We start from the raw sequence: 19,557 nt of genomic DNA, 5'->3' as shown, positions 1-19,557 counted from the left end.
ATGAGTTGTAAAAGTGTAAGACAATGGGCATTTGTGATCTGTGGGCTCTACCAGCTCCTGAGCAAGAAATGGCACAGCTGAGGTGTGCAATGTAACAGGAGAAAGGTTGATGAGATGTGCCCCCCCTGCCAGCAGCAGCTGGTGCTGTGCCAAAAGTAACCCTAGAAATTCTCTGTAAAAGACCACATTGACTCAGCTTCTCCCAAAAAACTCAAGGAAAGGAATGCTACACCTTGCTAATCTCTGCATCTTGGTAAGCACTGGGGTTGGGCTGGCCTGGGGAGGCTGTGATTTAAAAGGAAACGCCGTGTATTTGGGCACTCTGAAGATGGAGAACCGCAGGGGAAGGATCCTGGAGTTCTGAGAACTTGGCTGTTGGTGGGACAGGCTGGGACACAGCATATGAGGTTTGGAAAGGTGGCGCTGTGGGGTGGGGAGGGAAAAGGGACCACCAGGAGGAGCATGGGGCATGGCATGGCCATAAAAGACCAAAAGCATCAACTTGATCACCCCGATCCACGCTGGGAGATGTGTGTACACTTCTCGTTGCCCAGACGAGGAAAGCATTGGCTTCATCCCTGCATGGGGAGCAGGGAGATGACCCCAGCTCCAGACCTGCAGGACAAATCCTGCTCTCCCCAGGGCAATTTGCAACTGCCAAACCCACTTTGTAAAGTGCTGGTGTACAGCAGCCTCAGTGGAATTTCAAATTCCTGCATAATGCTGGTTTGTAATGGTTGTTAACACCAGGAAGTAATTTTGGAAACAAACCATAAAATAAGGCCCATTTAGGGGCAATAGCTCTCCTCCCACAAGGCCTGGATACAGCCAAGTGTCTAAGCCCTTAACCTCCAGTTAAAATAATTGCATTTTTACCAAAAAGCTGGAAGCCTAAATATTTTAAGAGGAATTTTCAGTAGGTGAACACCAATCCTGTTTTGCTGATGTCCCGAATTTCCTCTTAGGAAATGTGTCTGACAGAGAATTACAGTCTTGACCCACCAAGTACGAAGCAGGGGAAGGGAATGGCAGGCACTGACCGTGGCCCAGGCGATGTGACATTCAGGCTGACAAAGGGACCAGTGCCCTCCACCAGCCCCTTACCAGCACCAGCACCACCAGCACCTTACCTGGATCCTGCCATGAGCCCCCCCACACCTCCCTCCAGCAGCCAGGAGAGGAGGGGCTCCCCACTAAGGGGTCCCAGCCAAACCTTTTCTTCCCTGCAAAGCTGTTGCACACACTGTGTCCTGAGGCAGCTCTTTATACCTGTGCTGATGTCCTGCCATACCAGCGCTTTCCATGGCTTATTAATTAACTCCCACCCACTCCAGGGAACACCTGGCCACTCCCTTTGTCCTCACCTATCCCAGCCATTTATAGCATCGAGGGGATGCTAGAAATAGAGACGTGGCCACTAAGAGCCAGAGGAGACGAACAGGGTACTGGAATCGATATGCAAAGGAGATATTTCCCAGCTCACAGAAGCATGAAAAGCCCTGGGTGCACTCCAAGGTAAGGGCAGAGGGGGCTGAGTGCTTGGCATGCCAAATTAAAACTCACTTTGCATGAAGGTCTTGTTCAGGTATTCCCTGGAAGTTGTTAATAAGCTGTAGAGTTAGTTCCCGTTTGCTCCAGTGTAGAAATAGATTTTGCCATGAATATTTCTCTCCTGTGTTCCAGGTCTTTTAATTTGAAAGAACCTTGTTAAGTTGACGCAGAGGTCTGTTATTTTCTGCTTAAGCCAAAGCAACCAAGGAGGTTGTCCCAAGCCTTAAAGCATCTGTAGCGGCACCTTCAAGAGAGGTAGTTTTCCATGACTCCTTCACAGCTGGGAGATGGCACAGCACAGGTTGGAAAGGCAAGTGCAGCCTCCGGCACGAGCCCTGCTGAGCGCTCTGAAAGTTTTTTGGGTTCTTAGAAGAATTGTGTGTCTTAGCAGTGAGCTCCCAGGTGCTTCCTCCAAGGGCTCCCAGGCTGGGCGCATGTCACCGATGCTTAGGTAACTTCACTCGAGTTGGGGCTTTCTCTCTTGAGCTTTGTTTTGCCAGATTTTAGAGGTCTTTTCCAACCTTAACTATTCCATGGTCCTGTTCAGGTCAGAAACTTGCAGTGTTGTGACAAAGAGGGGGAGTGTGGAACCAGTGGCACAGTCTTTAAGGTGTGTCAGGGCAGTGGGGGCCAAATGGGGTGAAACCCCAGTGCAGGTTTGCAGGACATAGAATTATAGAATATCCTGAGCTGGAAGGGACCCACAGGGATCATCGAGTCCAAATCCTGGCCCTGCACAGGACAACCCCAGAAATCACATAATGTGCCTGAGAGCATTGTCTGAACAATTGATGTTCTCTTAATTTACATGATATATATTTGAAGGATAGAGAGCCTGAAATGCAGTGATTGTTCTCTGCAGACTTTCAAAGAAATGTCTTACTCACTTGTCACTAGAAGCAAGGTCTGGTAGTGAATCCCACACTGGTCCTGTGCTGTTTTCTGCCAGAGCAGTTGCACTGTGTTTAAAACAGAGTGTGTGTGCTCTGGGTAGAGATCCTACAGTTTCTATCAGTAAACACCCTGAAACATTTCAAGAGCTCATTTGTTTACAAGCACAGCATCTGCAGGAATGATGCAGGTTTCTTGTAAGAGGAGGGAAAGGTGCCATCAGTTTGCTCCGTGAGAGGTTTGTTCGGTTTATTTATTCCCACTGTGTGTGCGGGAATGTCACACTGCCACCAGTGCGAGCCCCTGCGAGTGCAGCTGCGGGTGGCCGAGCCCAGGGGGCGATGGGGACAGGACTCCCTATGGGGATGAGGACCAGGCTGTGTGAGTGCACCGAGGGGTGATGGGGACAGGACTCCCTATGGGGATGAGGACCAGGCTGTGTGAGTGCACTGAGGGGTGATGGGGACAGGACTCCCTGTGGTGAGGAGGACCAGGCTGTGTGAGTGCACTGAGGGGTGATGGGGACAGGACTCCCTGTGAGGATGAGGACCTGGCTGTGTGAGTGCACCGAGGGGTGATGGGGACAGGACTCCCTGTGAGGATGAGGACCTGGCTGTGTGAGTGCACCGAGGGGTGATGGGGACAGGACTCCCTGTGGTGAGGAGGACCTGGCTGTGTGAGTGCACTGACCAGCACCCCACGGACCTGCTCTCACACCCCCCTGGTCTCTGTTTTCCCACACTCCACCCCGAGGATCTCCTCGATCCCTGGAACACCTCCACTGCACGCCTTTGCTGGGCTGGGGTGCAGCAGAGTCCCCTCCATGTCCCCACACCCTGCTTGCCCCCTGAGCTGGAGGGCAGGTATCTTTCCATCCATTAATCCATCCTTCCATTCCTCACTATGCCACGAGAATGCATCACTTGTCACCCCTGGGACAAGAAGCCTGTTATTTCTGTACACTCTGGCACCTCTGTGGACTGTGTGCCCCAGAAATCAGTCACTCTTGCTTCTTAAAACTGGCCATTCTGGGAACCTACCATGGTTTTGACCTAGATAATTTGGGCTTTTATCCCCAGTGTGTCTCCATATGCAAAATCCTGCTGTTGTTTGGTCTGGGGCACGTGCCAACAAAATGAATCTGCTGGGAGCATTCAGCTGGGCTGGAGATAAGCTCAGTGTGCCCAAAGTATCTGGAGTTTTGGAGGCAGGAAGGCTCTTTGTAATCCTTTATTTAAATAAACAATTATTAAAATGTCATGGGATGCCTTGAGGGGATTAGATGCAAAGGTCTACAGAGCCTGTCTTCTTGCAGCAGAAGGGGCTGATAATCCAGAGCATATTGGGAGCCTGATCTGCCTTCAGTGTGATTTTGGGCATATGTGATTTGTTTGCCCAAGAAACATCCATCAGCATTGCCATTTTGGGGACACCATCCAAACAAATAAATGGACCATTATTGCCCTAATTAAACTTGACAGGAAAGGTGCAAAAGGAGGACGTCTCCAGACCAGCTTAGGAAGGACCTCCATGCAGGGAGGGCGATGTGTTTTGGAAAACCACCATACCCACAACAGGTTCAGTTTAAAGGAAAGACCAAGAAGAGTGGCAGGGGCTGTGTGTGGCAGATGTGAGCCTGCTCACTGTTTGTGGGCCCCTCTGCCTTTCTTTTCCTGTCCCACCCCAAGGACAGGGTTTTGTCCTTCTCCTGTACCCTCAGCAGATGTAAGACCAAAAATTAGGGAATACTGCTGAGATCTTGCCTGCAGCTTTGTCTGGAAACTTCTTACAGAAGCTGTGCTGCAAATTCCTCAGAGGTTGGTACCAGCTATGGCTGAGGGTGTTCCCTGGCTTTGGGAAGGGCTCTTGGAGGAAGGCTTGGGGCATTGCTTGCTCTCTTGAGAGAGTGGGAACCACAAGTGTGACCACAGTGCAGTAAGTTGGGATTATATCATCTCAAAATAACTTAAAGCCTCAGCCAGGTCTGGTGCATTTTGGGAATGGTGGCTGAACACATGGAATTCACAATGATTTAAAACATGAGAGAAGTCAGATCTAGCTTGGGGATGAAAAATTCCTTTTTGGTGAGCATCACACCTTCAAAGGGTCTGCTCCATGTCCCAGCTGGAGTGCACTGGTGATGGCTGTGGTGTCATAGGATGGGTTTGATTGGAAGGGATCCTAAAGACCCCCTGGACCCATTCCAACCCCCTTCCACAGGCACCTTGATACATGGTGGTTGCCTAATTAGCACTGGAAAGATTCCCCCCTCATCATTATCCATCTCTCTCTTTTAAAACTGGGGTGTAATTGATCCATTACATGTGCTGTTTGGTTATTAATTGGTTTTCTGACTAGAAACATTTGTTATATTGAATAAAACCCTCAGTTTAGTGTTTCTTTGTGATCTCCATCTTCTGGAGTGATGCAATTACAGGAGCTGCTCAGGTTTCTCACCAGGAAAATCTTTGTAACCCTACAAAGAGCTTGTTTTCTGGTGAATAATCTGGGAGTTTGAATAGTGAATAAGCTCTAAAGCCCCGGGAAACCCAAAGAAAAGCAAAACAAAAGGCAGCAGAGCAGAGTGGGAGGCTGTGGGAAAAGCTTTGGCTCTGCACGAAGCACACTGTGTCTTGCCAAGGGCCAAAGTTAAGAGAGTAAGAGTGAAGATGCAATTTCTCACTGTCTTGCCTCTAACACCAGAGCTGCTGACACAACTGGGGGGGGCCAAAGGTGCCTAAAACAGAGACCTAAAACACAGGGCAGAATTTGGCATTTGGTGGTTAAGGGAAGGGCTGTCAGATAAAAGTCCACTGAAACTCCATGTTTTTTTCCCAGGCATATCAGGTGTCTCGTCATTGTCAGCCTCTGCCTGGGACTCATCGTCCTGTCAGGATTCTTCCATACAAAGGATAAGAGTTACAGGTAAGTGAAGCAGCAGCAAGAGTGCATGGCTTGGTATGCCCAGGCAGCCAGGACCCAACTGTGGCACCTGCTTTAGCTCTCCTGAAGTTTAGGCTAATAATGCAAGGGCAGTGGCCCCAAAATAAGTCCAAGGTCTGTGTTTGGGTGAGTAAGGGATAAAATCAGCCAAAGTGCAGGTTTTCAGGGCAAAATCAGCTGGATAGGGGAAGAAAAAGGGATTGAGCTGAAGCCTTTGGGTAAGTGAGAACCTGGAGAAGGAGAAAACTGTTGGCATCTACACTGGAGGGATGGGGCTGGTTTGGGTGCAGCCTTACACCAGCTGGAGGTGTGTCAGAGCAGCACATGGGATTGGCTTTGTCAGGTCTCAGGGATGGGGTGCAGCACCAGAGAGGCTGTTTGCCCCATCTGTCGCCTTCCTGCAGTATCTCAAAGAGCCCTGAGGAGCTGCTGATCCCTTCCACGCCGTGCCATGCCAAGACAAATGTCATGTTCCTCAAGACCCACAAGACAGCCAGCAGCACTGTGCTCAACATCATGTTTAGGTTTGCAGAGAGGTACAACCTCACCGTGGCCCTCCCTGCTGGCCAGCTGCTCCACCTGGGCTACCCAAGGACTTTCCTGGCCCAGTTTGTGGAGGATTTTGAAGCCATAGGCCAAAACTACAACATCATGTGCAACCACATGCGGTTTAACCCCTCTGAGGTAAGAAAGAACCACATCTGTGGAGAAACCTGGTTGGGACAGCAGTGCCTGCAGAATAACCTCTTCTTCCTCCTACAAATAGGTGCAGAAGGTGATGGCACCCAACACCTTCTACTTCTCCATCCTGAGGAACCCCATTCCCCTTCTGGAGTCTTCCTACATGTACTACAAGAACAATGTCCCTGCCTTCAGGAGCTCCAGGGATGTGAACGAGTACCTGGCATCACCCACAAGGTATTACCGCCCAGAGGATTCCAGGTGGAACATCTACGCCAGGAATATCATGTGGTTTGACTTCGGCTACGACAACAACGCAGAGGACACCACCGAGTACATCCAGGCTGTCCTGAAGGAGATCGAGCAGAATTTCCACCTCATTCTGATAGCAGAATACTTTGATGAGTCCATGATCCTCCTGAAGCATGTTTTGTGCTGGGATCTGGATGATGTGATTTACTTCAAGCTCAATTCCAGAAGTCAGGACACTGTCCAGACCTTGACTCTGGAAAGCGAGGAGCAGGTAAAGGCCTGGTGCTCACTGGACTGGAAGCTCTACCTGCACTTCAACCAGAGCTTCTGGAGGAGAATTGAGGAGACCATAGGGCTCGAGGTGCTGGAGAAGGAGGTGAATCAACTGCGAGCCAGACAGAAGGAGCTCATGGAAACCTGTCTTTTAGAGCAGGAGGCAGTTGGGAAGAATCACATCAAGAACAAAGCTCTCCTGCCTTTCCAGTCAGGAGCTGCAAATATCCTGGGGTACAACCTCAGGCAAGACTTGGACAAAAGGATGCTGAGAATGTGCCAGAGAATGGTCATGCCAGAGCTCCAGTACACGTCCTACCTTCATGCTGTCCAACACCCACACAAGAGGAGAAAGCAGCTGGGATTGCCATTGCTGTGGACCAGTCTCCAGGAGAGGATGCAGCTCCCACCTACCAACTAGAACACGTGACAACCCCCTGTGGCTTCCCACTGCTTTGCATCACCCCATATCTGGCCTGTGACTGACCCACAGGACTCTTGTGCATGAGGGGGAGGCAGTGGGGACTTTGGGGTCACCAAGTTGGTAGTTGGTCCCTTTTTGGGGACCTTGAGCCAAAGGCTCTGCGTTGGCCACAACCTGGGTGATCCCTCCTGCCTGTTCCCAGCTGGGGAGTGCTGGGCAAGCTGCAGCTGGCACAGACATTCCAGCTTCTTAATCATTAATCATGGGTGTAATCATTTGCCTGCATTTGATTTTATTTGATATCTGTCATTACATTCAGTCTGGTCACAGCTCACTGGAGCAAGTCCTGATTTTTGGGTGTAGGGTAGGGGGAGGGAAACCAGGAGAGTGCAGGGAAGGAATGCAGTGCTCAAAGAGCAGGAGAGGTGTTGGATGGCCCATCCAGCAGCATCCATGCTCAACAAGGAGTAATGCACTTGCTGGGGCTGCCTTTGGGATGGGAGTCCCAAGCATCCTGCCCAAAGCCAGACACACTAACTGGTTGCCTTTCTCCATGGCATGTGAGGTGTTTCCCTCACCTGTGTCACCAGGTATGGGAGCCTCTGCCAACCTTGGTGCTCCCCTGGGAGGATATTTTGTGGGTTTGCCCCTCTCTTGGGTGAGGGTCCCTGGTCTGTGGGCAGGGAAGGTTTTTGGGGGTCAGCATCCCTGAAGCCCTGTACCAGCATAGGCTTTGTTGGGTCTGCCCTTGCTGTGTCAGCCAAACTCTCCTGCCTGGATTAGCAGGGGATGGGGTGAGGCACAACTCTGGGCATGTTAGTACCACCCAGGTCCCCACTGCCATCCCAGCCAGGTGAGCAGGAGGAGACACTGGCTCAGCTTTAAAGTACATTGGCACTGCTGGCACTGACAGCTGCATTGGGAAGTGGTGCCAGGCGGTGACACCAAATCCATTGGGCTGGTGCTGCCATCCTGACAAACCTTCCTGGCACTGCCACCAAATCCATTAGGCTGGTGCTGCCATCCTGACAAACCTTCCTGGCACTGCCACAGCAGCAGAGCCACAGATGGCAGGATGGGGACTGTGGACCTGGGGTTGCTTGGCTGGCAGCGTTGCCTTGGGGGTGAAGCTGTGGGGCAGCAACTCCATCTGGGAAGCAGGAGGGATGCTGTTGGGGTGGGAAGCAGGGCCAGGATTTTCCCCAGCTCTGTTTAAACCCAGCAGGGAAGCAGCTGAGGCAGAGGTTAACCTGCCCTGCAACCTGTGTTCCTCACAGCCCAGGTGTCCTGCAGGAGCAACAGGGATTAGCAGCATTTTCACGGTTCCCTGCTCCGGGAACCCTCTTGACCCAGGGCTTGGAAGGCATTTGTACTGGCAGGGTGGAGCAGCTGGAGCCACACGTGGTCACCCTGGGCTATCCCAGGGGCCCTTCATGGGCAGTTCTGCAGCCTCAACCTCAGTTTTCCCCTTGGAGTTTCTGATCTGTGACTTGTCCTGTGAATTTTGTCAAGCCCTCTCAGCTAAGCTTATGACAGAGATGGCATATAGGTGTAAAAATTGTTTCCTAGTACCTTACCTGTGAGTGGGTGGGGGTCCTGGGCAGGCTGGGGATCCTAGGAAGGCTGGGGTCCTGGGAATGCTGTGGGTCTTGGGCAGGCTGGGGATCCTGGGAATGCTGTGGGTCTTGGGCAGGCTGGGGATCCTGGGAATGCTGGGGGTTCTGGGGAGGCTGATGATCAGGGGGGGACTGGACATCTCCCAGGATGGGAGTTCTGGAAATGCTGGGAGTTCTGAGGGTGCTGGCCATCCTTGGAGGTCTGGTGGTCCTGGGAAGGTTGGGGGTCCTAGGAGGGCTGGGACCCTTAGGCTCACAGCCCCCAGGCTGCAGTGAACATGGGCTGCAGCACCTGGACAGTGAGGTCTGGCCTCTCCCAGCCTGCAGGAGGAGGGAAACTGAGGCAGGAGATGTAATTTCCCCACCGTGGCTCCCCTTGCATCCCGTCCCAGGGGCTCTGAGCAGGGAGGCTCAGCAGCCGGGGAGCCCCTGGCTCTGCCTGGGCCCATAACGGTGCCTTTGTGCCGTGGGCACCGCACCAGCAGTGCCAGTGCTGACTCAGGGATTTTTCCTGGCTGCTGTCGCTGTGGGAGCCCCGTGACCCATCGCTGGGGGACCCTCTGAGGGGAGGGGGGTAGCAGCCAGGCAGTGAGGCAACAGCTCTGCAGGAACCCAGCCACGGCGGGAGCTGGTGGGGCCGAGGGACAGAGCAGGACCCGGTGAGTGCCTTCACTTTCTCTGGCTGGGGGGGTCTGAGCAGCAAAAACTCCCGATTAAACCACAAGTGAAGGTCACTCTTGGCTGCCCCAGCTGTGTCTGGAGTGCCCATCCTCTACTGTGGTAATAGTCCCCAGGGACATGTAAACTGGGGACAATGTCACTCCTGCTGTTGGGGACAGCTCGCACCCAACTGCTGCAGGGACAGCCCTGCTGGGGACCCCACAGTCTGTGCTGTGCAGCCACAGAGCAGGGCAACAAGGATCCTGCTGGGTCCATTGTGCTGAAGGCACCAGAGATGCAGGACAGAGCACTCCTTGACCCCTTAGTGATGAGCCCAGGCTGGTATGGGGGTCTTGTGTGTGCAGAGGTGGGCTCTGCCCTCCCAATGCCCACTTGAAGGGAGCTCCTTTGCTCACTAGCCTTGATTTCCCAGAAAAGTATCTTAAAGATTAACTACACTTCAACTTTATTTTGGGGTCCCCAGGTCAACCTCCCTGCTGGTACCCAAATAGCCCACCTTTGACTTCCCACCACAGCAGTGTGTGTTCAGCCCCCCTCCATCCCAGCCTGCCCCTCAGACCTTGCTCCCTGGGGCTTCCCCAAGCCCAAACCCACCAAGTTAAATCCCAAACCCTTCCAAGGACAACCCAGTGCCCCCCCAGCAGCTGATCCCCCACTTTCATCACCCCACTGTGGTGGGGCTGCATCCTTCTCCTGCAGACCCCATGGGCTCCCGGCACTTCCCCGCCCGGACCGTGCTCTTTGAGAAGGAATCCAACGGTGTCACGTACCGTGTGCCCGCCCTGCTGTACCTGCCCTGCGTGGCCAAGCTGCTGGCGTTTGCCGAGGAGCGGCTCAGCGCCGACGATGCCCACGCCAACCTGCTGGTGATGCGCCGCGGCTCCATCTACGGCAGCTACGTGGAGGTGGGACGGGGATGCACCGGGGCTGGGGGACACGCTGGGCTGGGGACATGGGAACAGCCAGGGGGATTGTCCTCACTGCTTGTGGATGGCACAGCCCAGCTCCTGGAGGCAGCTATGTGGATGGGGGAGGCTGGAATGAGTGAATAGTGTGGCCAGCAGGCCCAGGGCAGTGACCCTTCCCCTGGACTCTGTGTTGGAGAGGCCACACCTTGAGTGTTGTGTTCAGTTCTGGGCCCCTCAGTTCAGGAAAGAGATTGAGGGGCTGGAGCGGAGCCAGAGAAGAGCAACGAGGCTGGAGAAGGGACTGGAGCACAAGTGCTGTGGGGAGAGGCTGAGGGAGCTGGGGGTGTTCAGCCTGGAGAAGAGGAGGCTCAGAGGTGACCTCAGCACTGTCTGGAACTCCCTGAAGGGAAGTTCTGGCCAGGTGGGGGTTGGTCTCTTCTCCCAGGCACTCAGCAATAGGACAAGGGGGCACGATGGTCTCAAGCTCTGCCAGGGGAAATTAAAGTTGGAGAGCAGAAAAAAATTCTTTGCAGAGGAGAGTGCTCAGGCATTGGAATGGGCTGTCCAGAGAGGGGGTGGATTCCCCATCCCTGGAGGTTTTTAAGATGAGACTGGACATGGCACTGAGTGCCATGATCTGGTAATCACAGTGGGGTTGGATCAAGGGTTGAACTTGCTGATCTCAGAGGTCTTTTCCAACCCAACTGATTCTATGATTCTAAGTGAGCCGTGGAATAACAGGATGGTTTGGGTTGGAAGGGACCTCAAAGCTCATCTTGTTCCACCCCCTGCCGGTGACACCTTCCACTATCTCAGGGTGCTCTAAGCCGCACCCAACCTGGCCTGGAACACTTCCAGGGACATGGTACCCACAGGTTCTCTAGGCAAAAAAATGGGATGGTCCTCACCTGTGTCATCCCTTCCTGTTCTCTCCTCCTCCTCCTCCCTGGGCAGTGGGAAGACATGCGCGTGCTGGAGACGGCGACGCTGCAGCACCACCGGTCGATGAACCCCTGCCCCCTGTATGATGAATTCACAGACACCCTCTTCCTCTTCTTCATCACGGTGCTGGGCAGGACGCCCGAAGCCTACCAGATTGTCACTGGCCAGAACGTCACCCGCCTCTGCTGCGTCACCAGCACCGACCAGGGCCTGAGCTGGAGCACAGCCACGGACCTGACACAGCAGGTCATTGGCACAGCCATTAAAGGTACCAAACCAGAGAGGGGCGAGGAGGGAGGAGAACGGCCAGCAAGGGGAGGACCATGGGGTTTGGCCTCCTGAAGCCACCCATGATGTGGCTGGAGGTGAACTTGGGGTAGGAAACTCAGAAGCTTCCAAGAGGAGGGAAGAGGACCTCAGGCAGAGGGGAGTGGGGATGGAGGGAGTATCTGTATCACTTAGGGTGGGGAAAAGACAGAGACCTTCCCATAGCCATGGGTAGGACCATGTCTGAGGACAACCAGGCTCTGCTGCCCTCACACCCTCCCACCTGGCTTGGCTGGACAGGGGGAAGCCCTGGACACCCTTCCACATTAGGCATGGCAGGGTACCACGGTGGTCACACTTCACCCAATCCACCTTCCCCCCACCCCATCTCCGCAGACTGGGCGACGTTCGCGCTGGGCCCGGGGCACGGGATCCAGCTGCGCTCCGGTCGGCTGCTGGTGCCCGCCTACAGCTACCACATCGACTGCAAGGAGTGCTTCGGGCAGCTCTGCAAGACCACCCCACACTCCTTCGCCTTCTACAGTGACGACCATGGCCGTGGCTGGCGCTTCGGCGAGTTCATCCCCAACCTGCAGACGGGCGAGTGCCAGCTGGTGTCGGTGGATGAGGAGGATGGATCCAACGTCCTCTACTGCAATGCCCGCAGCCCCTTGGGCTTCAGGGTCCAGGCACTCAGCACGGATGACGGGGCTGTCTTCCACAGGGGGCAGCTGGTTCAGCGGCTGGTGGAGCCCCCCCATGGCTGTCATGGCAGTGTCATCGGCTTCCCAGCACCGTTTGTGTATGTCCCCACCACCTCCCAGGACTCTGTGTTGCCCCTCCGGGGCTCAGCTCGACGGCTGCTCCCTGGGATGCTCCGAGGGTTTCGGTACCTGCCCACCTGGAAGGCAGCGGGTGATGAGCTGCCCACTGTGACCACTGGCAGCCACCATGAGCCAGACAAGGCCGATGAGGACTGTCCTACCCCAGGGCAACACCAACATGCCCACAGTGTCACCTTGGTCCAGGAGGACCCTGCAGCAACCCCCAGTCCCCCCACTCCCTTCTTCCAAGCACCGACATGGATCCTCTACTCCCACCCCACCAGCTCCATGTCACGGGTCAACATGGGGATTCACCTGAGCACCTTCCCCAGGGATGCAGAGAGCTGGACAGAGCCCTGGGTCATCTACGAGGGCCCGAGCGCCTACTCGGACCTGGCTTACATGGAGCTGCCCTACAGGGAGGCGCCGGTGGCTGGTGGCACAGCCATCGCCTTCGCCTGCCTCTACGAGAACGGGACCAGGTCTCCCTATGAGCAGATCTCCTTCAGCATGTTCACGCTGCACGATGTGCTCCAGAACATCCCCCTGACAGCCACTGCTCCCCGCCGGGGCCGCGGGCTCCAGCGCCACGGGAAGCGGAGCCGACGGAGCTGCCTCCTATCCTAGTCCAGGTCAGCTCCCTCCATCCCCCAGTGCATCCCCCAGCTCCCTCCATCCCAGGGCATCAGCCCATAGCCTGGGGTCCCACCCCCATGCAGCATTGCCACATCACACAGAGCCGGGTTACCGTCCCCACACTGGATTTTATCTCATTTTTATTGTTGTTTTTTTAATTATGTATTGATTGGTGGGGAGGCTTGTGCCCCCAGCCTGGCTCCAGACTCCTTTCTGAGCAGGAGCCACCTCATGAAATATATACTGGGGGTGACAACAGTGGGGTCCTGGTCCTGGGGATGAGCAGCAGCCCCTCCTGACATTTGTGTGTGGCTGAACTTTGGGGGGGCTACACCTCAGTTCCATCTCTGCCTCCTCCAGCATGACTCTGTGTCAGTCCTGCAGCGGGAGCCTGGATGGACCCCTCTGGTCCCCTTCCCTCCTCCTTCCCTCTGGGGGGGACAAACCCCTTCCCAGCTGCCATAAATATGAACTGATTAACAGAAATTAAGTTAGTGTCCAGCTCTTACCTCTGCCAACACCATCCTGTCACATTTTGCACTGGGGGGTGGAGACTGATAAGGAGCAGCTGGGGAAGCTGCTGGGCTCGTGCTGGGGTGGCAGGAGCCAAGTCCTCACCTCCATCCATCACCTGGCTGGTTTCCAACCCCAAAGGGCTGCCAGCCCCCCAGGCACTTGCTCCAGAGAGCAGGGAAGGGGTATGGCCCTGGCAGGGCGCTCTGCTCAAGGGCAGTCCTTGGCTCACTGGCCCCACAAACACCAGTCCAACACGTGGGGTGTCTGTCCCTCACAGGGGACTCTGTCCATCTCACACAGCCCTTGCCGTGGGCTGGTATCACAGTCCCTGCCATACCCCCACCACGGTGTGTGCCACCAGCCAAGTGACACCCAGGGGTGACACCTCCTCCAAGCGCAGCCTCCTGGCACTGCCACCTGGCCCTACTTGCCCTCACAGAAGCCACAGAGGCAGCCAAGGCAGCCATTGAGGATCTGGAGGAAGGACAGCACCATCTCGGCCACACTGATGAGCAGCAGGACGGAGAAGAGGACAACATTCCAGGCCACAATGCCCTCTGGCTCCAGGCAGATGCTCCAGGTGTGCTGATTGTAGAGGTAGATCTTGGCCCTGTGTGACAGGGAGGGGAGGACATGCAGGATGCTGCCTGTGGCACATCAGGAATCCCATTGTTTTCCATCATGGAGGGTGTTCCAGACACCCCATCCTTCAGCCCGAGGATGAGTGGGGTGGGAGGGTGACAGAGATGGAAAGCACAGTGTAGAAATCCATGGAAGGTGAGCACCTCTTGAGCTGCCAGCATATTGCAAGTGCCCAGCACCCCACCACCATAATTAACACTGACTTATTTAGCAATAAGCTGATGAGGCAGCCCTGGTGATTCAGCCCCTCACCTGGCGTCAGGCCCCTGGCCAGCAGCATCTGGGAAGGGGTATCCCCAGGCAGCTCCGTGCCCGAGGCCGTGCTCCGTGGTGTTGTGGAGGCAGAGGGGTCCGTTGGTCAAAGCCACCCCCGAGAGCACGAAGCAGGCGGCGGCGCCCAGGAACGCCAGCTTGGAGAGCAGCGTGGAGATGAACGCCTGTGGGAGCAGCAGGGGGCACTGAGGGACAGCTGTCAGCAGAGTCTGATGGGGGAAAACTCCCCCGCCCTTCACCCAAAGGGGCTCCAGCCCTGGCCAGCTGCGGCTTAGGATGGAGCCATCGCTGGGCTGGGCAGCAGGAGGAGGGGAGCAGGGACAGGCAGGGAGGGAGACGGGCAGGGATCTGCCACGTGGAGCCTGGTGGGGCAGAGCCCATGTCAGCACACTTGGAAATCCTGTCCTCTGGGAAGGGGACACCATGCAGCATCCGACCCTGGGGCCACAGGATAGAGGGGCACCCTGCCATGACCCACCCTGGGGCCACAGGATAGAGGGGCACCCTGCCATGACCCACCCTGGGGCCACAGGATAGAGGGGCACCCTGCTGTGACCCGCCATGGGGCCATGAGAGAGGAGCACCCTGCCATGACCCACCCTGGGGCCAGAGGATAGAGGGGCACCCTGCCATGACCCACCCTGGGGCCACAGGATAAAGGAGCACCCTGCCATGACCCGCCCTGGGGCCACAGGATAGAGGGGCACCCTGCCATGACCCACCCTGGGGCCATGAGAGAGGAGCACCCTGCCATGACCCACTGTGGGGCCAAAGGATAGAGGGGTACCCTGCCATGACCCACCATGGGGCCACAGGATAGAGGGGCACCCTGCCATGACCCACCATGGGGCCACAGGATAGAGGGGCACCCTGCCATGACCCACCATGGGGCCATGAGAGAGGGTTATCTGTGCCGTGTCCCACCACAGGGCTGTTGGAGAGGGACACCCCTGCCACAACCTGCCATGGGAGAGGGGGAACCCACCACATCCCACCATGGGATGATGGGAGAGGAAGATCCATGCCATGCCCAGTGTGGGGCCGTGGCAGAGGTGGCACCTGCCAGTCCCACCCCTGGCACTGCCCTTACATTCCATCGGGTGCCGCAGTGGGAGCAGCCGGTGCAGCGCCATCCCAGTGCTGTGATGTGGGTCGCTGCCAGCAGCACCTGTGGGAAGGAAATTGAGGCTGGGGAGCAAAGGGGAGCCACCTGCCCTGCTTCATCCCTCTGTCCCTGCTCCACAGGCCCGTGAGGGAGGACAGGTGTGCCCCGCGGTACTCACGGGGATGCCGCCTCCCCAGACACCTGGCATGGTCACAGCGTGTCTGCTGATGTGCCCCTCCAGCAGGTACTTGGATGCTCCACCAGGGAAGAGCAGGAGGATGTTGGCTGCTGCAGAGAGCGTGCCCAGGGTCAGCAGGCAGGGCCCCACAATCCGGCTGCACTTCCCCACACACATGCCTGTCCTGCACGGGAACGGGAGGAAGAGGAGACAGAAAAGGGCTGCGTGTGGTCCCACAGTGCCCCATGGCTTCCCCACCCACAGCTGTGGGCTTGGGTCCCACCCCACTGCCACTGCCCCTCCTTGAGAGCAGTTTCCAATGGAAATTCCAACACTTGGAGTTTAAGACAACAGCAGGTCCCACAACCAAGCCTTGAGTGAGATCTGTGCAACTGCAGGGCAGGCTCCTCCAAAACGAGTCTCTGCCCAGGGTTGGAGGGCTGGAACAAGGTGATCTTTATGGTTCCTTCCAAGCCAAACCAGTCTGTAATTTGGTGATAATGTTACTATAGGGAGCAAACCACCCACCACAGCTCAGCTTGGCTTTCAGTGTTCACAGCAAGCGGGAGCGAGCCAGGAAAGGGGCAAAATCCTTCAACAAGGACTTGGGAAAGCACATCAGTCTCCAATCAAATCCAACAGTGACTCCATCCCTGCCGTACACTGATCAGCATAGATCTGAGTATGCTGAATCCAATGAAGTTAATTGAGAAAAGGTTATCACCCACTCTCCAACTCCACTGATGTCCTATTAAGTCCTGAGTTCAGTTAGAAAGCACCTGCCCATCTCCAGGTGATACCTTGTCCAAAATTACTTCTTTTCTGTACTTAAAAGATGGGAAAGTCCATCAGTCACTCTGGGACCTCTGAAAACCATCTGGCTTGGTGTTGTCCTGGGCCTCCTGTTTCTCCTACCTTGTGTTTTTTTTGCTCCACTTTAGTTTTGCCCATTTTCCCCTTTCCTGGTGGATTGTGACCCATTTTGCACAAGTTCCCCAGACTGAGCTGCTTCTGGCTCTGGCTCATTTTTCTCAAGCTCTCTTTGGCTTTGCAAAGCAGAAGCTACAGTGGCACCACTGCCCCACGTGGGTGCTTCCGTGGGAAGAGCTGCCTCAGGCCCTCCTGTGCTGGGGAGGGACAGCTCAGACACGGCCCCAGGGGATGGAGAGCAGCCCCAGCAGGATGCCAGGCAGGGCTGAGTGGGGAGGAACAGGGCTGGGAGACCTGCCTGGAGGGAACACGAGCCAAGACACCTGAGGTGCACCATCAGCTCCCCCCATCCTGGAGCTGCACCTCCCCTCTGTTTGCCATCCTTGGTTATATGAAATTTAGGGCCCCTGCAGTCCAGGGACTGTGTGTGGTTGTCCTCACCCTACAGCCATGAATGTCCAGTGCTGAAGTCCCACCTCCCACCATGGAGGACCTTCTGGAACAGCCCAGGCTCTCACCAGCCACAGCCTTTCTGCACATTGCCCCTCAGCCTCTTCAAGGACTCTCCTTCCTCTCCTCCCCTCCCCCTGGGGACAACAGGAGGTCTCCTTCCCTCAGGAAGCTCCCCATGGTGTGCTGTCCCCTCAAAACATTCCCCTTGAACAAGCAGCTTCTACCTCAGCCAACAAATTCAAACCCCCTATGCAAGGGGAGGCAAAGCCAAAGTACAGCTGGTCCAGTCTCTGTTAGGACTCTCAAAAGCCTTGACCCTTCTACCAGCACATCTCCATGGCCAAAAGCAGGGGGATTGCAGCAGAGCCCAGGGAAAATGTCCTCCCCAGTTCCTGGCTTACCTGGGAGTGACACCACGCGGAGCCAGCAGCACTTACCCCTCGGATGAGCCTGTCCTGGAGGCATCACCCACGGGTGACTATTTATGATGCCCCAGCATGTGCTCCCTGTCTTCCTCCTCCCACCCCACGGCCCGCCCATGCCACCCAGTCATGACACTGCCATGCAAAGGATGACTGTCCTGGCTGAATGAGCCAGCTCTTCCATGGCTGATCCATCTGCCTGGTTCTTCCCCCTTTCACTGCCAGAGTTCACCCCAACAGGCACAACTTCAGATTTTAAGGCTTCTGCCACATTTGCACTAAATGCCTCGACCACTGCCCACGTAGTGAACACCTGGAACAATCCATGTGTTGGGAGAACACTCCCCTCTCTCACTCATATTTTAATAAAGGCTTCTAAATAAACATTCTGGTTCTTACCTCCTGGCCTTTGCTTCCTCACAGGTGGCCCAGCTTTTCCTCAGGTGCTGAGTGTACCCCCATGACATGCACAGCTCATGTCTTGGGGATAAGATTGAGAGAGAAAGGTTATTTCTGGGCATCTTTCTTACTGCAAGTCACCACCAGACCCCAGAGTGTTTCCTGGGGTGCCTGTGGCTGGCAGTTCATGTGCAATGAGGAAACTCCTGTTCCCACAGAGAAGGTCTGACAGTACAGAAACAGGAGCAGGAGAGCATGAATGACCTCTGTGACCAAGAACAGGAGACAGAGAACCTGTAGCTCCAAAAAATGGCAAAAATGGGGCAGTTTTGTTTGCAGAGGATTTGCAGGTGCTGTGAGCAAAGAACACCCCGTGGGCTGTGCAGGCAGAAGAACCTTCTGAAGGAAGAGTTTTGAGAATGCTCCTATTCCTTGTGTGTTCATCATGAGGACCTGAGGCACAGCAGCTGCTTGGGACAAGGGCTTCCCAATCCACCACAGCTGTGAAGGTGTGTTAGTGCCCTGAGACAGCCTTCAGTGACACAGTAAGTGGAAAGAGCGTCTGGAGCGCTGCCTTTCAGTCCCTACCCCAAACCTGCTCCACCCTGGGTGACCCACGAGTCCATTTGCTGATGTGTTTCAAAGTGGCTTCTCCTGCTTTTGAAGCAACGAGCACAGGATTGTCAGGGATATAAATCCTTCTCCAAGACAGGAAGAAACAGAAGGTGGAGTTGGAGCCCTCAAGAGTCACATGGGAAAAGATGAATGGGTGAGGCCAGGTCACATCAGGCAATTCCATTCCTCTGGGAAAAACAAGCTGAGAGGAGCAGATTATCTGACAGTGCCTCTGAAAGGAAAATCAGAGCTTGCACCAGCATGTAAATTCCCATTTTATTCCTAAAAAAAGACAAATTGGTCTCTAAAATGCAGACAGCAGCACAGACAGAACAGGCAGGAGAGCAAAGTGCCGAGAATAAGCCAATTTCTCTTTCCTCTCTTTTCTTACTTGGAAGGGAAGCGTTCCTTCACTCCTGGAAGAAGATGTGTTGCAACCTCATCTTGTGCCTCTTCCACGTCACAGCGCCCTGAGCTCCCCACGTTGCCACACACATGATGTTCTCCATCATCTCCCACAGGAAACCTCAGGCCATGCAGCGTCAGGGAAGTGTCAGGGTGAATCTCCTCACTGGGGTAGCTGACTCTCCCCATGGAACCGGAAGCATAATCACAGTAATTATAGTAATGAAAGGCTAATTTTAGCCCAGCACGTGAGGGGCTCTGTGGCCCTTCCTTTCTCCCATGAGAGTTTCATTGTGAAAGCACCAGCATGGCAATTCTGGCCAAGGAACTTTCTGCCAGGTCACCCAGGCACGGCACAGCCAAAGGTGCTCCCACATAAAGCAGTTCCAGCTCAGCAAGGTTGGGTTTCCAGGGTGGTTTGGCTTCAAGGAGAACCAGAGGCTGAGTTGAGTTGGAATTGGTGAGATGAAACCCTTCTGTGCCAAACCTCCATCCTGGCCAGAGGATGCTCAGCACAACTCTCATACTCCTCTCTGTAGTATCTCCAAATCTATTTCTGCCACTAGTAAGCCAAGACTCCCCCAATATCCCCTTGGACAAGCCCTGTAAGGAGTTTGTGTCTAGAACTGACTGAGGAAATACCAACATGATGCTGCTGGACACAACAGGATTCACTTCAGCGCCCTTGGGAATGTCACCTGAATTAATACTTCAGATAAACCAACCCCAT

At 55.0% G+C, this 19,557-nt stretch overlaps 3 protein-coding genes across 6 annotated transcripts; 2 read left to right on the top strand and 1 right to left on the bottom strand.

Annotated features, from left to right (window-relative positions):
• The first annotated feature begins 1,354 nt into the window (after positions 1-1,354).
• Positions 1,355-7,344, top strand: GAL3ST2 (galactose-3-O-sulfotransferase 2). Of its 3 annotated transcripts, XM_071566568.1 has the most exons (5): positions 1,428-1,515; positions 1,684-1,861; positions 5,281-5,367; positions 5,790-6,069; positions 6,152-7,344. In XM_071566568.1, exons 2-5 carry the CDS (start codon positions 1,839-1,841, stop codon positions 7,010-7,012), a joined length of 1,251 nt encoding a protein of 416 aa, XP_071422669.1. In that variant the 5' UTR covers positions 1,428-1,515; positions 1,684-1,838; the 3' UTR covers positions 7,013-7,344. The 3 variants fall into 3 exon arrangements, with proteins under 3 accessions (XP_071422668.1, XP_071422669.1, XP_071422670.1); XM_071566567.1 differs by lacking the exon at positions 1,684-1,861 and having other exon boundaries at positions 1,355-1,515; XM_071566569.1 differs by lacking the exons at positions 1,428-1,515; positions 1,684-1,861 and adding an exon at positions 1,870-2,002.
• Positions 7,345-7,428: 84 nt separating this feature from the next.
• Positions 7,429-17,845, top strand: NEU4 (neuraminidase 4). Of its 2 annotated transcripts, XM_071566565.1 has the most exons (5): positions 7,429-9,290; positions 10,012-10,217; positions 11,175-11,430; positions 11,826-13,985; positions 16,116-17,845. In XM_071566565.1, the coding sequence occupies exons 2-4, from the start codon at positions 10,017-10,019 to the stop codon at positions 12,878-12,880; spliced, it is 1,512 nt and encodes a 503-aa protein (XP_071422666.1). In that variant the 5' UTR covers positions 7,429-9,290; positions 10,012-10,016; the 3' UTR covers positions 12,881-13,985; positions 16,116-17,845. The 2 variants fall into 2 exon arrangements, with proteins under 2 accessions (XP_071422666.1, XP_071422665.1); XM_071566564.1 differs by lacking the exon at positions 16,116-17,845 and having other exon boundaries at positions 7,429-10,217; positions 11,826-14,924.
• On the bottom strand, positions 13,304-15,787 carry TM4SF19 (transmembrane 4 L six family member 19). The gene is made up of 4 exons (XM_071566570.1): positions 15,604-15,787; positions 15,411-15,488; positions 14,300-14,484; positions 13,304-14,015 (listed from the first exon to the last, which is right to left on the bottom strand). Exons 1-4 carry the CDS (start codon positions 15,778-15,780, stop codon positions 13,829-13,831), a joined length of 627 nt encoding a protein of 208 aa, XP_071422671.1. The 5' UTR covers positions 15,781-15,787; the 3' UTR covers positions 13,304-13,828.
• Positions 17,846-19,557: the final 1,712 nt, after the last annotated feature.

This window comes from Pithys albifrons, chromosome 11 (assembly GCF_047495875.1).
Source record: "Pithys albifrons albifrons isolate INPA30051 chromosome 11, PitAlb_v1, whole genome shotgun sequence".
NCBI classification, from domain to species: domain Eukaryota; kingdom Metazoa; phylum Chordata; class Aves; order Passeriformes; family Thamnophilidae; genus Pithys; species Pithys albifrons.
Note: the sequence above shows the minus strand (reverse complement) of the source record. Positions and strands in the feature narration are given on the sequence as shown.